This window comes from Aquarana catesbeiana, linkage group LG04 (genome assembly GCF_042186555.1).
Source record: "Aquarana catesbeiana isolate 2022-GZ linkage group LG04, ASM4218655v1, whole genome shotgun sequence".
NCBI lineage: Eukaryota > Metazoa > Chordata > Amphibia > Anura > Ranidae > Aquarana > Aquarana catesbeiana.
The window spans coordinates 137453883-137469054 of NC_133327.1; the positions used below are offsets into that span (position 1 = coordinate 137453883).

At 44.0% G+C, this 15172-nt stretch overlaps 1 protein-coding gene across 8 annotated transcripts in view; it reads left to right on the forward strand.

Moving 5' to 3' along the window:
* The window catches only part of SNED1 (sushi, nidogen and EGF like domains 1), a 291723-nt gene that overhangs the window by 196157 nt on the left and 80394 nt on the right, over nt 1-15172 (forward strand). For all 8 annotated transcript variants that reach the window (XM_073625738.1, XM_073625736.1, XM_073625737.1 and 5 more), the window contains one exon: nt 14902-15015. In XM_073625738.1, the coding sequence (XP_073481839.1) occupies nt 14902-15015 (114 nt within the window). The remainder of the gene's footprint in view (nt 1-14901; nt 15016-15172) is intronic.

Consider the following 15172-nt stretch of genomic DNA (forward strand, 5'->3'; position numbering starts at 1 on the left):
AAAACATGTAACCAGTAAAAAATTTTAAAGCGTTGCCTATGGGGATTTAAGAGTAGCAAAGTTTGGTGCCATTAAACAAGCGCGTGCAATTTTGAAGGGTGACATGTTGGGTATCTATTTACTCGGCGTAACTTCATATTTCACATTATGCAAAAACATTGGGCTAACTTTACTGTTTTGGTTTTTGTAAAGCACAAAACAGTTTTTTTTCCAAAAAAAACGCGTTAAAAAAATTGCTGCGCAAATACTGTGCGAGATAAAAAGTTGCAACGACCGCCATTGTATTCTCTAGGGTCTTTGCTAAAAAAACATATATAATGTTTTGGGGTTCTAAGTAATTTTCTAGCTAATAAATGATGATTTTTACATGTAGGAGAGAAATGTCAGAATTGGCATGGGTGCTCCAGAACGCCTGAAGGTGCTCCCCTGCATGTTGGGCCTCTGTATGTGGCCACGCTGTGTAAAAGTCTCACACATGTGGTATCGCCGTACTCGGGAGTAATAGCAGAATGTGTTTTGGGGTGTAATTTGTGGTATGCATATGCGGTCTGTGAGAAATACCCTGCTAATATGACAATTTTGTGGAAAAAAAAAAAGTAAAAAAAAACCCTTGATTTTGCAAAGAATTGTAGGAAAAAATGACAACTTCAAAAAACTCACCATGCATCTTTCTAAATACCTTGGAATGTCTTCTTTCCAAAAAGGGGTCATTTGGGGGGTATTTGTACTTTTCTGGCATGTTAGGGTCTCAAGAAATTAGATAGGCCGTCAGTACTTCAGGTGTGATCAATTTTCAGATAGCTTTTGGACTCTATAACTTTCAAAAAGACCAAATAATATCCACCGATTTGGGTTATTTTTACCAAAGATATGTAGCGGTATAAATTTTGGCCAAAATATATGAAGAAAAATTACTAATTTGCAAAATATTATAACAGAAATGAAGAAAAATTTATTTTTTTACAGATTTTTCGGTCTTTTTTCTTTTACGGCGCAAAAAATAAAGAACCCAGCGGTGATTAAATACGACCAAAAGAAAGCTCTATTTGTGTGAAAAAAAGGACAAAAATTTCATAAAGATACAGTGTTGCATGACTGAGTAATTGTCATTCAAAATGTGAGAGCACCAAAAGCTGAAAATTGGTCTGGTTAGGAAGGGGGTTTAAGTGCCCAGTTGTCAAGTGGTTAAAGGGGTTGTAAAGGTAAAATTTTTTTTTTTTTTAATTAACAAACATGTTATACTTACCTTCACTGTGCAGCTCGTTCTGCACAGAGTGGCCCCGAACCTGCTCTTCTGGGGTCCCTCGGCGGCTGTCTCAGCTCCTCCCCACAATAACTAACCACCTTAATGCGAGCTCTCTCGCATGGTGGTTAGTTATTGCGGGCGCGCTCCCGTGATACAGCCGGCGGCTATAGCCGCTCGCTGTATCACTCGGCCCCGCCCCCGGCGCGCCGCGTCATTGGCTGTGATTGACAGCAGCGCGAGCCAATGGCTGCTTTCAATCCATCCACTATAGCCAATCAGCGACCAGGCTGATCGGCTGAATGGAGGTCGGGAGCGAGCGGCCGAGTTTCGAGGTGTCAGGTAAGTAAAACGGGGGGGCTGGGGGCGGCGGTATTTTCAAAAGTTTTTTCACCTTAATGCATATAATGCATTAAGGTGAAAAAATTTATACCTTTATAACCCCTTTAAGTATTCTGGTAACTGGTCTAATATAAAATATGCTCAGTATAATTTTGATTAATTACTATCACATAAAATTATTCTATATATATTCATATATATATATGTGTGTGTGTTATATATATATATATATAAATGTATATCTTATAAAAACTGGTCTATCTATATGGATAAATGTATAATTCTGGTATATCTGATGAATATTTGTTTATCTAAAGACACATGCTATGTGTAAATTTTTATAGAGTTATAATCACGATTCATATGTCTTTCATAATACTGATTGACATTACCTTATAACAGAATTATTTTAAACATAATACTGACTGCACACATTTCAAATCTGTTCCTAAAATGGTTTGAAATGAACTTTGAACAGACTCAATGAATATTTATAGATGGTTTAGCTGTATGCACAACTCCTAAAATCTCACACAATAGGTTTTGTTGGACACGGGTGATTTCTATGTGATAACAGTCTAGTCACGTATTTGTGTAACTTTTTTCTATGGCTGTGTTTGTCGCTTTATAAACCACAGACAGGTAATTATCTTCTTTGTTTTGTGAAACGGGACATTATTGTTCTGGCGATTCTGTTTCAACACAAAGTTTGTATTTTCTACAAATAGTTGATCCATTGAAGGTTTGGAAAACATATGAAGTCACAAAGACCTTTTTTTAGTTCATCTGTTTTGAGGCCTGCTTGAATTTTAACATCTCTGCCAGTAGATTATAAAATGTATTATTTCTTCATCATAATTACAACAAGATGCTTGGACTAGCAGCTGTCGCAGCCTTTTAGGCTACTGCCGAGAGGCTGAGACAGCCACCCCTGCACAGCCTGGGACTTCAATGAGCACTAAAGGGGCAGTCACCAGCTCTCTGTTTACTGAAGGCCAAGAACTGAGAGATCAGCGGTATGTGATTGCTCAGTACTCAGTCTTAGAGGTGGTGGGGGACAGATGTAGCAGTGGACCAATGTTACATCCACCTAGGTAAGTATGGCAGTTTGTTGTTTGATATTCCCGCACTTCTCTTTTAAAAAGTAGATTTTTTGTTTGATTTGGTAGGTGAATGTATTAAACAGTATGTGAAATTTTCTTTACATTTTCTTCACCTTATGGCCGTATGATGAAAATATAATTAATATAGCGATATTATATATGTATAGTTGTATGCTGTTAAGGATTTTGTCCTCCAGGTCTGCCATAAATACCTTGGCATACTGGGTGAGAGTAAAGGTACACGTCAAAAGCTTGTCCTGAAAAATTGAATTGTTAATGCAAATAAAAAACTATCCCAGAGAGTACCTGTTTTTTTATTTTTTTTATTTTATTGAAATCTTAATAGCAAAGTATATATCCATAGAAACCCTGTCCTAGGATGACAACCCTTACATTTTAGCTGCAGCTGTCACACTTTCCTGCACACTCCAGAGTTGAACTACAAGTAGTCAACTCAAAGTGCACTAGTGCATTCTGCCCTTTACTCCACAGTAAAACAGTGTTATTAAACTCCAGCTGGAGCACATGTACTAGAAGTTCCTGCAAAGAGTCTACAGGATATACACAGTAGGTAGGTAAAACATAACCAAAGTAAAGGAAAAGTTCTCAACTGTTTATTCAAGGGCACAGGGTCAGAAGAATTCTGAGATTAATAGTCTATACTGTTGTTGACAGGCGAATTGGATACTGGCAAACAAATGTAGCAGTGCCCCCGCCCTCCAGAGGTCTGAAGGTGACCTTCAGAGTCAGGGGCAGCTGACATTCCTCCTCAGGGTGCAGGTCACTGGACATAGGGGGAGTAATGCAAGTTGGAAACATGGGGGGCAGTCACTTTTTTTGAATGCAACAAAAGATATTTTATTGTCTCATAACAAGAACTGGGGGAGAGAGGGTTTAGGGCCAGGACACCCTTAGACAGATGCAAAAGCAATTGGCAGACTCCGCGGACCAAAAATAGTAATAGGCAGACAGCAGTACGGGTAAAGGGCCTTTAAACTGGATGCAGCGCACTGTATTTGTAGAACTGCTGTCTCCTATAGCAACTGAACTTTCAACAGTCAATATAGATCTGCACATGTAAACTAACAGTATCCTGTTGTAAATCCTCTCTCACATCTCACAGTATCACACTGTAGATCTTCACACTGAGACCCCAGTCTCTCACTAGACTTCCAAGATCCCAGCCGCCGCTGGATCTCCTGATCTCTTCCACAGCTAACCCGCTGTATACTCCTCAAGCTTCATCCACGCTACTCGCTGGGTCCCTGACTTGACTCTGCTGAAGCTTTCCCACTTCTTCCCCGTCCCTGGGTAGTGAAAAAAGGCTGCTCTGGTACTTCTTCAGACTTCATGCACTGGCCTCTGATAACAGGAGAGGTTGTCTCTTGGTAGCAACTGTTTCAAATTTACCTCTGACCTTGATCCTCACTTGCCTCTGGTAACAGGAGTAGTTGTCCCATATGGCAACTGATTCCCCTTCACCTCTGGCAACATTTGGTTCCCTGTCCGACTGAACCTCTGCAACTTGGTTAGGCTACCGATCCGAAGCCCCAACCCCGCGCTGTTTCGCACAGTCCTGGATAGGCCTCAGACAACCTAGCAGCCAAGTTCTCCCGGATAGGCCTCAGGCTTCTGGCCTAGCAACCGGGAGCAATACAACACACGTCCACCCAGACAGCCGTCCAGGTGGCCTGATCACCTGACTCCTCCCAAATAAATAGTCTCCCCCAGCAGGCCAAGGGGCCAAAGAGACTTCTACCAATTGGCTGGCACAACCTATCCACTCTTAATCCGAATTCACTATGCCCTCCCTTGTCATTCTAATACCACAGGCAGCAAAGCCACCTAGTGACAGAAGAGAGAGCTGCACCAAATTCAGGTTTAGGGCAAAAGTCAGTGGATCACCCTAACAATTGGCCAGGCTAATTACCACCTAGCAAACTACATTTGTGAGCAGCCTTGTCTAGGACCAGGGTGCTACACAAAAAAGTGTCAGTCAGCCAGTATGATCTTTGCCACTCCTATCATGCTTCAGTTTCTTGCTGGTGTCCTAAGAAAAAGAGAGAAGCAAACAAATACCCGTACCCCACTTTGAGGAAGGTGTGGGGCTAGTCTGTATTGTAACCCGCAGGCACAGGACTCTGATAGTTGCAGTCTCTAGACACTGCAGGGCGCTGTACAGGTCAAGGACTGTGATACATCCATCCAGTGGAATCCTGTCCATGAAGACTCCCCTGGGAGTATGCTTGACTGATGGGATGAAATCTATCTGTTGTGAACTTGTTTTGCCTTGTTTAGGCACCATCCACTGCTTGTACTATCTGCTTGTTGTAAGGCATCATCCAGACTGCAATTTGGTGAGTACCAGGTCTTGTTCCTATGGAGTCTGGTGCGTGTTTTTGTGTGTCCCAGCAATTCCCTTTGGGGTTATTGTAATTTATGGGATGCAATATGTTTAATTTATCTTGGACATTCTACGTTGGCACTGCGACACCTAAATCTGTTCCACGCTACTCCTAGATGCTGCTACACACTGGGCGGTGGTTCTGCCCACTCTGTGTACAAATAAAGATGTATGTGTATGCACTTCACTACATCTTCTTGCAAGGTTCAGGGTCTTCCTCCTTACTACTGTCTTACAGTGACCTGGTTAAAAACAGCCATTTAACCTCTCCTGCTTCTGCTTTTGCTCCATGAGCACCCATATTGGGATTTTTCTTACTTCTCATACTGTCAGTATGCCGTATAACAAGTGTAAAAGAAGTGGTGCTGCAGACCCTTCTAGCTCACAATCCACTAACAGTTTTGGGTGGCTTGCAGTGTCCCTCCTAAAAGTCCTGACACCAATAGTCCAAATCACTGACCTTTGCTAGTGTCTACACCCTCCTTAGAATTTTCCCTGGCTCCCTCAGGAGTGTCTCCCCTCCTCTATGTTATCCAGGGAGGAAATTTCTGTGAACTATGTAAGACTTTTTAAACAAGTTTTAGCCATGATAACTGAGTGTGTTTCTGTGCCCTATCCTTCAGAGTCTGTTTTTGCATTCAGGGCCAGTTCACGTCATAGAATTGCAGCCTGGATGCGTTCCAGATGCTTTTCTGCATGCGCATTTTTAATGCGTTCCAATGTGTTTTTGGTGCATTTTTGATGCAGTCCAGTGCATTTTTTCCCTCTCTTTTTTCTTAACCTTAAATGTGTGTGTTCCAGTGCATTTTTGGTGCATTTAGGTGTGTTTCACTGCATTCCAGTGCATTTTTGATGCATTTTACAGCATTCCAGTACAGTCCATTGGAAGAATGCAGCATGTTCTGCTTTTGTTTCTGGAACTGGAACACACTGGAACTCCAAGCACTGGTATGAACTATGCCATTGAAAACCATATAACCTGCTTTCCATGCGTTTTTGATGCAGAAAAATGTGGTGTGAACTGGCCCTCAGTTGCAGCTACTTTGGCACTCTCAGCTGGGGAGGAGGACTGTAATCTGTTCTTTTTGGAGAAATCTGTACCTGAGGCGGTTCAGTATGCTAGCAGAACTCCCAGGCTTAAGAATACAATTTTGGCGCTTATTGTCCCAGTGTTCCATGTCTTAACCTGGAGCAAGCTGTGCCCAGTTATTCTAAGGCTATCGGTTTGGGATCCCTTAAGAGTCCCCAGCTTGTAAAAATATTCTTTGTACACTTGTTAAAGCATCCTGCTTTGTAACTGGCTATTCTTGATCAGCTATTTACTCCTCCCAAGCATTATTGCACAGCAGTACCCCCATTAAGGAGGAGTTGATTCAAAAGTTGGCCCATCCCATCGTGGTTCCAGTCATTTCTTTCTATAACAAGACACTGACAGGTGCTGTAAAAGACATTCCAGTGTTCAAGGACAATTTGCAAAAAAGACTGGGCATTATTCTTCCTGGCAGGCCCTGCCCTGAAACCTGTCATTGCTGTCATGTTCATCTGCCAAACCTGAGGTCTTGAACGGATCTCCTATACCTACATATTCAGAGAGCCCTTTGGCTCAAATGCTGGCCTGTGGAACATCAAGGAAAAAAGCACCTTTTACAAATGCCCTTTGATGCTGAATGCCTCTGGCACCTCCCTGGACATCATTATCAAGGTTATCACAGGGGAACAGAGTACTTCTTTGCCATAACAAAAGAAAGATAAGCCTCTGCCCTAATGCCAAGAATAGCTCCTTTTTTTCTCTCATTCCTTTGAGTTCAGAACCCAGTTCCCCCACAAACCATGGACTCCAGATTCAAAAACACCTGTGAGCAAGTCTCCCCACATGGCTGTTAGCTTTTGCGAATGCCTGGACCTAAAAGCATGCATTAATACAGGATACAGTGTCCAGGAGCTATAAGATGGAATTCCTAAATGTATTTGTGTGCACAATTCTCTGTCCAAGGTTTACAAGGGAACTTGGTTGCAGACTTGGACTTGAGGGCTTGATAGAAATGAGAGGCACTCCTATTTGCATCAGAGGCTGAAGCTTATCTGTCCTTTATTTTTTCGAGTTTTGGCCAGTATTTGCAGCTGCTGACTTTTATTGTATTTTTTTCAGGGTGAAGAACCTATTTAACCCTTTCATGACGAAGGGTAAAACAAATCTTTTAACAGTTGAATACAGTTTTTACAACTGTATATATCATTGCAACTACTTAGTGTATGCAGGTGAATTATACCTTGTTTTTGTAAGGACATATTGGGCTTTCGTTTGGGGGTAAATGATAATAGATATCTCTTGATTTCTCTTTTATTAGCAAAGGAAAACTTATACAAAACAGAAAAAAATGTTTTCTTTTTTTTCAAAAATGTAGCTATGTATATGTATTTCTTTCTAGTACCATAACTTACCGCCAAAGAACAACCCAAAAAAAATTCTCCTGCTTCTTTTTTTTTTCAAATATAAATTTTATTAAACCTCCATGAAGGTCCCAGTGCGACCGACAATCAGAAAAAGCAGGTTATGTTACAGACATTATTAACAATGTAACAGATTGTAAATACCATTATAATCCACATATTACAATGCACTGGTGGGAGTAGTATGCAACATATACATTAGTGTGTTACTGCTTTTCTACGCGTGTCCATGAGTCCACGGGCCTCTTCCTCTCGTTTTCACTATTTCCGTTAAGTACACAGTTAAAGAGAGTAAAAAGGAAAGAAATTAAAGTATATACAGGTAAAGTGGGAGAAGGAAGGGGAAGAAAAGGGAGGTGGGGAGGAGGGGGGGGGGGGGAGTCAGAGCGAGGGTTGGCATGAGGGAATAACCTGTTGTCCGGAATAAAGTAGACTTTTGGTATTAAGCTATGATCCCAAGAGGGATGTTCCTTCTTCTGAATAAATAAAAATATTCCAAATGGTCCAAGTTTCTAAATATTTCTCGTGTTTTTTGTTGTGCGGAAAGGACAAGGTCCTCCATTTTGTTCAGCTCTTCCACCTTTCGCAGCAAGTTTGCGATGGTTGGTGGGCACTGTTGCTTCCAACGAAGTGTTATACATGCCTTGGTGGCATTCAGTAAATGTTGCGTCAGAGATTTTTTGTATCTTTTGAGCGGGATTCTTGACAGGTGTAGAAGGAAAAACGCTGCATCCTCAGGTATCACGTAATCAGTACATTTTTGAGTGATACGTCTGACCTCCTTCCAGAAATTCTGCAGCTTAGGACAGGACCAGAAGATGTGAATCATTGAGCCTTCTCCCTCCCCACACCGCCAACAACGCTCTGAGGTGGCCGGGAAACATTTGTGCAACCTGGAGGGGGTGAGGTACCATCTTGAAAGAATTTTATAATTTGTTTCCTGTATTTTGGTACACAGGGACGATTTGATGGCACAAATGATGATTTTTTGCTTTTGTAATTCTGAAAAACTTCGGTTGAGATCCCTTTCCCACCTAGTTAAGCAAGGTAGGTGTGGTTGTGTGGGAGGTGTGTTGAGTGCCATGTACATTTTGGAGAGAGTCTTCGATAATGGGTCGGATGCCGTGCAGTACTCTTCAAAGGTCGTCAGTTGACGGGAGAAGTCTTGGGGGTTCGGGATCGAGTGTAGGAAGTGGTGTAATTGCACCGCTTTCCAAAAGGGGAGTTGGTATGTACCTGTCTCGTCAGTTAGCTCCGGTAGCGTAGGCCAACGTCCTGCTGTCACAAATTTAGCAGCATGATCAAAGCCCAAGGTTCTCAATAAGTCAAATTCGGTAGAATGGAGACCTGGTCTGAAATTTGGATGTCCCAGGATCGGGTATAAAGGAGAAGTGCTCGAGGTAAGGGAGGATTGAATGGACATCTGGCTACTGTGTCTCAATGTGGTACCCAATAGAGGGTGTGATTTCAGTCCCGAGGGGAGGGAGTCATAACACCAAAGTGCGCCTTTATCAGTTTGAGCTTGCTCTATCCGCACCCAAAGTTTGGTCGTCATGTTACGTCTCCAGTCAAGGACACGGCCTAAATGTGTGGCTTGAGAATATTGTCTAACATCAGGGAGCGCTAGACCTCCATACTGTTTAGGAAGAGAAAGTAGGGCCCTTCGTATACAGGGTTTTTTGTTGGCCCATATAAATCGGGTGAATAGTGCATGTACTTGTTTGAAAAAGGAGTGTGGAATGTGGACAGGAAGAGCTTGGAACGGGTATAGAAATTTTGTAGGATACACATTTTCATAATGTTACACCTGCCGAACCAGGAGTGCAGACCTCTGTTCCAGTTCTCTAAAAAGGAGCGGGCTTTAGTCAGAATGGGAGGGAAGTTCAGTTCGTATGTGCGCCTGATGTCAATCGGAATATTTGTACCCAGGTATTTTAGTGCCACTGAGGTCCATTTGAAACGGAAGTTGGCTTGCATAGCCTGCATGGTATGGGGGTTGATTGCAACTCCTATAGCGGCTGATTTGGTAAAGTTAATTTTTAAATTTGATAGGGCCCCGTATGCATCAAATTCTTTGAGGAGGTTTGGGAGAGAAATCGTGGGGTTAGTTAAGGAAAAGAGTAGGTCGTCTGCATATGCCGAAATTTTACAGTGGGTATCGCCTATGGTTAGACCTTGGATGTCTGGATTTTGTCTTATTTTACATAGAAATGGCTCCAAGGAGAGCGCAAAGAGAAGGGGTGACAAAGGACACCCCTGTCTCGTGCCATTTGGAAAGGAAAGGGGGTCGAAAGTAGCCTATTTGCCTTTACTTGCGCCGTGGGGTTTGAGTATATCTTACTTATCCATTTAAGCATCCTGTCTCCTAAGCCTATGTGACGAAGTACTGTGAACATAAAGTTCCAGTTCACTCTATCAAACGCTTTTTCAGCGTCCGTGCTCAAAAATACGCATGGGGAACTTCTAGTGTTTGCTACATGGAGGAGGTTCAATACTTTTATGGTGTTATCCAGAGCCTCTCTGGTGGGTATAAACCCCACCTGATCTAAATGTATTAGGGACTGGAGGTGTTGTGCCAATCGAGTTGCCAGAATTTTGGAGAACAGCTTTAAATCAATGTTCAGCAGGGATATGGGCCTGTAGCTCCCACATGAAGTTGGGTCTTTACCATCTTTGGACATAAGCGAAATATGGGCTTTTAGTGTGTCTCTGGGAAAAACTGCCTCCGCTCCAAGTGTATTACAGAATGCTACCATATGTGGGCCTACGATGGGAAGAAAAGTTTTGTAATATTGGATGGTGTACCCATCCGGGCCCGGGACTTTCCCTGGTTTCATGGAGTCAATGGCGGTTTGGAGTTCTTCCAAAGTGATTGGTGAATCAAGCTCCTCTCTTATTTCCGCGGTAAGGGAAGGAATTTGAGAAGACGTCACATACTCGTCCATATCTGTTTGAGGGGGTGGTCTGTGTGGTAGATTATATAGTTTAGAGTAGAAGTCTCTAAATACATTTGATATTGATTCTGGGAGAGTGACTTTCTGACCCTCCGAGTCCATAATGTGTGGGATGTAAGCTGTCTGTTTTTGTTCCCTGACTGCCCTGGCTAGTGTTTTCCCACATTTGTCACCAGACTCGTAAGTGGTTTGTCGGCAGCGTTGCAGCGCTGCTTTGGCCTTATAGTGCAGTATGTCGGTGATTTGTTTGCGTAACGTCCCTAGTTCTATTTCCGAAGCCTGGGATGGAGCATGTTTATGACGTGCTTCCACGGTAGACAGAACGTTAAGAAGCTTGGTCAGTTGTTCATTTCTTTCCCTTTTTATACGCGCTCCGTGTCTAATCAGAAGACCTCTAAGGACTGCTTTGTGGGCTTCCCACAAGAAGCCCGGGGCACATTCTTGGTTGTCGTTTTCCTGGAAGTATAGGGACAATGTTCGTGTCACTTCTGCTAAGACTTCAGGATTCTGGAGAAGGCTCTCGTTCAAACGCCAGAACCTTGAACTGGATGTGGACCTCCCTGTGAGTGTGTATGTGAGAGTAATAGGAGCATGGTCGGACCATGTAACGTGACCTATGGAGGAGTCTAACACTGAATGTAGCTGGTTGTGAGGTATCAAAAAATAGTCTATTCTGGTGTACAGTTTGTGTGTTAGTGAGTAGAAAGTGTAGTCACGGTCTCCCGAGTGCTGGAGTCGCCATACGTCCACCAGTTGTGCCTTATGTAGGGAGTTAGCTATGCGTTTTCTATGGGTCGGTGGCACTGAGGAGTGTCCAGAGGATGTATCTGATGATGGGATCAAAGGGACATTAAAGTCTCCGCCCAGAATCAGTTGGCCAACTGTAAATTCCCCGAGTTTGTCTAGAGTACCCATGATAAAAGTATCCTGATGTTCATTAGGGGCGTAAATTGATGCCAGTGTGAGTGGGACGTCGCCGATTAGTCCCTTAAGGAACACGTAACGACCTTCCGTATCCGTGAGCACTGCTTGGCATTGCCAGGGAAGTTTGCCCGAAATCATTATGGACACTCCTTTAGTTTTGGCTGCGGGATTGGTGAAATGGTATGCTATTGGAAAAAATCTGTTTTTTAAGCAACGGGTATTTGTCATGTTTAAAATGGGTTTCCTGTATAAAGGCAATATCTGCTTTGGAGTTCCGGAGGTTAGTTAAAGCATCCGCCTTTTTTCTGGTATATTCAGGCCCTTCGCGTTGAGCAAAACTATTTTTATAGAATCCATCGCTCTGGCTGCCGCAGGGGTGGGGGAAGGAGGGAAGAAGGGAATGGGAGGGGGGAGGGGGAAGGTAGGAGAAAAGAAAGGTTACTGAAAGAAGATTAGAAAGAAGGAAGTCAACCCAAAGAGGGGGAGAGTATGTCTCACCCTATATGGGAGGGCAAGGTTACAGTACAGGTCGTGGCTTTCAGACCTAATTGTGCTAAACTGGCAAGTAAATACTTAAATACACACGTCACTTCCCAGGGAAAAAACCGGGAGTGCGTGTAAGCCTAATTGGGGGAGGAGTTGGATTGTGACTAGAGGAGAGAGGTCCCGACCCTCCCACTCACCCAAACAGAAATTTACATAAATATAGAAGCAAAATAGATCGCTGTGGGTTAGGGCTCTCACAAAGGGTAAGTTCGGGCGCTGGCAGTTCGCACTCAAGGGGGGAAAAAGCCCAAAAAACCATCCGCAGCGGAGAGGGGAGATAACCCATACAACATGCCAGTAAATCAGTGCCGAGCTAAAAAAAACCTGACTGTACGGGGGGGGGGATGGGGGGGGGCCCTATTCCGATCTGGTGTCCTGATGGGCACCCCGTGCCCGGGCAACACGCAGGTGTGTCACCCCAATAAGACATCCCGCGATAGCAGGGGAGGACTAGAGATCCCCAGGGAGGGTGAGAACGTCCCGCACAGTAGTGAAAGTGGTGTAGTTAAGTTCAAGTGGGGCATAGGAGGGCACAGAGGTATCGATGGAGGTGGTTTTCTTTAACCTCGGATCCCGGGAGTAGGGAGGAACTACTGACATGTTAGGCAGTGGGACAGAAACTAAATGGTATGACAGGGGGATGTGTGGTAAGCAGGTACTCACGCTTCACGATTGTCCTCCGTGGATGCAGCAACGGGAGCGACGCCGGTTCCTTGTAGGTCTGGGGGGCAGTCCCCTGCTTGGAGCGGCATTGTATCTGCGGCCCTGAAATCTCGGTATGTAGCCCAGCCAGTCTGGGACATCGATCGGGTCTGCCACCAGGAAGACGAAGAGGGCCGTTAACGAATCCGGTGAGCGGAGCGTGAAGGAGCGTTGATCTTTCCTGAAGGTAACCGATAGGGGGAAGCCCCATCGGTAAGTGGCATTGTGTCTTCTGGCCAGGTCCAGAAGAGGTTTCAGGATTGCCCGGCGCTGTAATGTCGCCCTGGAGATGTCCGGGAGTATTGTGAGTGCCGCTCCATCTAATTCCAGGTCTTGCGTCTCCCATGCCTTGCGTGCGATGATGTCTTTATGAGCATAGTGATGCAGTCGACATATCACGTCTCGGGGTCTGGCGGGGTCTTCCGATCTGGGGCCCTATGGATGCGGTTGAACTCTAAACGACCCTGTATTTGGTCGCCCGCCACTCTCCGGAAGATATCCGCCACCGTGTCCGCTAGATCCGCCGGGCCCGTGGCTTCAGGGAGGCCGCGGAGGCGCAGGTTGTTTCTGCGGCTCCTGTCCTCCATATGCAGTTGTAGTCCCACCAACATCTCTACTTGGGACCTGTGTTGTGTTTCTAAGACCGCGACCCTGCGGTCCATTGTTGACAGAGAAGTCTCTCCCGCAGTGAGCCTGTCAGATAGGAAATGTACTTCTTGTTTGATCGCATGGATCTCTTTGCTGTGTGCCGCCTCCACTTGTCCTATCAGGGATTCAATGTCGGCCCTCGTCGGTAAGGCCTGAAGAATGGCCTTCAGTTCTTCATCAGCACCGTACATCATGGGCCCAGACATCCGTGGGTCAATCGATATGGATGGTGGGACGTTGGAGAAGATCTCCGGGCTTTGAGATCCGGTAGGCGAAGTCATCTGGCTGGTGTGCCCGTGGCCTGAGGAATGCGCAGCATGTGTTGTCGCCATCTTGAATTCCGGGGATCCCGACTGCAGAAGTTGGAATATTCTCTGTATTTCTCCCTGTGATGAGGCTGCAGGGGTCGATTTGTTAGTCTTTTTGGTCTTCTTTGATGAATGCTTCTTAGATGAGAGCATTATGCGGTCAAAGGAGCTAGATAAGCCTGGTGAGATAGGAGATGATCGGGAGCTTCACTCAAACGTGTCTCTACTCAGCCATGTCCAGACCACGCCCCCCTCTCCTGCTTCTTACGATCACAGTAATACCACATATGTGGTTTTTATTTTATTTTTATTTTATTTTGTTTTTTTATCCTACCTAAAGCACTTTTCTCCTCCAGCAAGAAGAAAAAAAAAAACACAGTAATGCATATATGCTGCCCCAGAGGATTAAGATACACTTCTGTGAGGCCGCATTTATGCAGGAAGGGGTTAGGTTCTACCAACTGTATGTTTAGTTCTCGGTTGATGCATGCTTCTGGCATATGGTCCTTCAAGCAACCCTTAAAGCTATGGCTAGTCCAGTTTTTACTGAAAAATCCTTCTGGAGTTCATTAAAGTATAACTAAAGGCAAACTTTTTTTTAGTTTTGGATAGAGTGGAGAGGAATTAGAACACCTGCCAGGTTTTTATTGCTGTCTGTGCCCTCAGAGAGATTCACCCTCTCTCTTTGTCTTGTTTACCATTATAATTGAAAGTGAAAGTTAAAAAAAATCCCAAATTTTAAGTTGTCCCTAGCACAAAAATAGAGACGACTCTTCCAATGGGGACACTAGCTCTGCTGACCCTGGTGACAGCCAGGGATTCCCTCACTTTGGGTAGGTTTATGCTCACTTCCTGTTTTGGCTTTGAATCAGGAAGTCAAGTGAAATCTCCTGAATTGGACATAGATAGTGGGGAAAAAATGACAGGGGTTATAAATCTCCCTTACTCTATCCATGAAAAAAAATGTCTTTAAGTTCCACTTTAAGGGAAACAGGTTCCACCCTTGTGATGTAAGTGCGAGGGGTTAAACTGGCTGAGTGGCACTCTTTTTTTTGCTAAAGTCCAGTTCTAACCAAAATCCAGTATAACCCATATGTCTCAGAATTCTTTTGACCTTGTGTCCCTTAATTAACTCCAACATAACGATTTTATGGTAAGTAAAAAGAAAAAAAAATAATGTAAATCTTTTTTACTATACAACACTACATATTTGTTGGTGAGCATTTAGTTTTACATTAAGCTGTTAATCTCTTCTTTCTTGTTCATGTTTCATCAGAGATCAACCCTTGTTCATCTTCTCCGTGCCTTAATGGAGGCACCTGTGTAAATCAGGGTGCAAATTACAATTGTTCCTGTCCCCAGAAATTTACTGGGGAGCACTGTGAAACAGGTAAGCTGAGCGTTGAAACAGGTAAGCCAAGCATACACAGCATTCTTTTATACCCTGTATATGGGCATAATCTGGTAGATGTATCCAGCAGGGCAAACCTGCAATTCTATACTATGGTATTCAGATTCCCATGGGAATGCTGTACTGGGTCATTCTT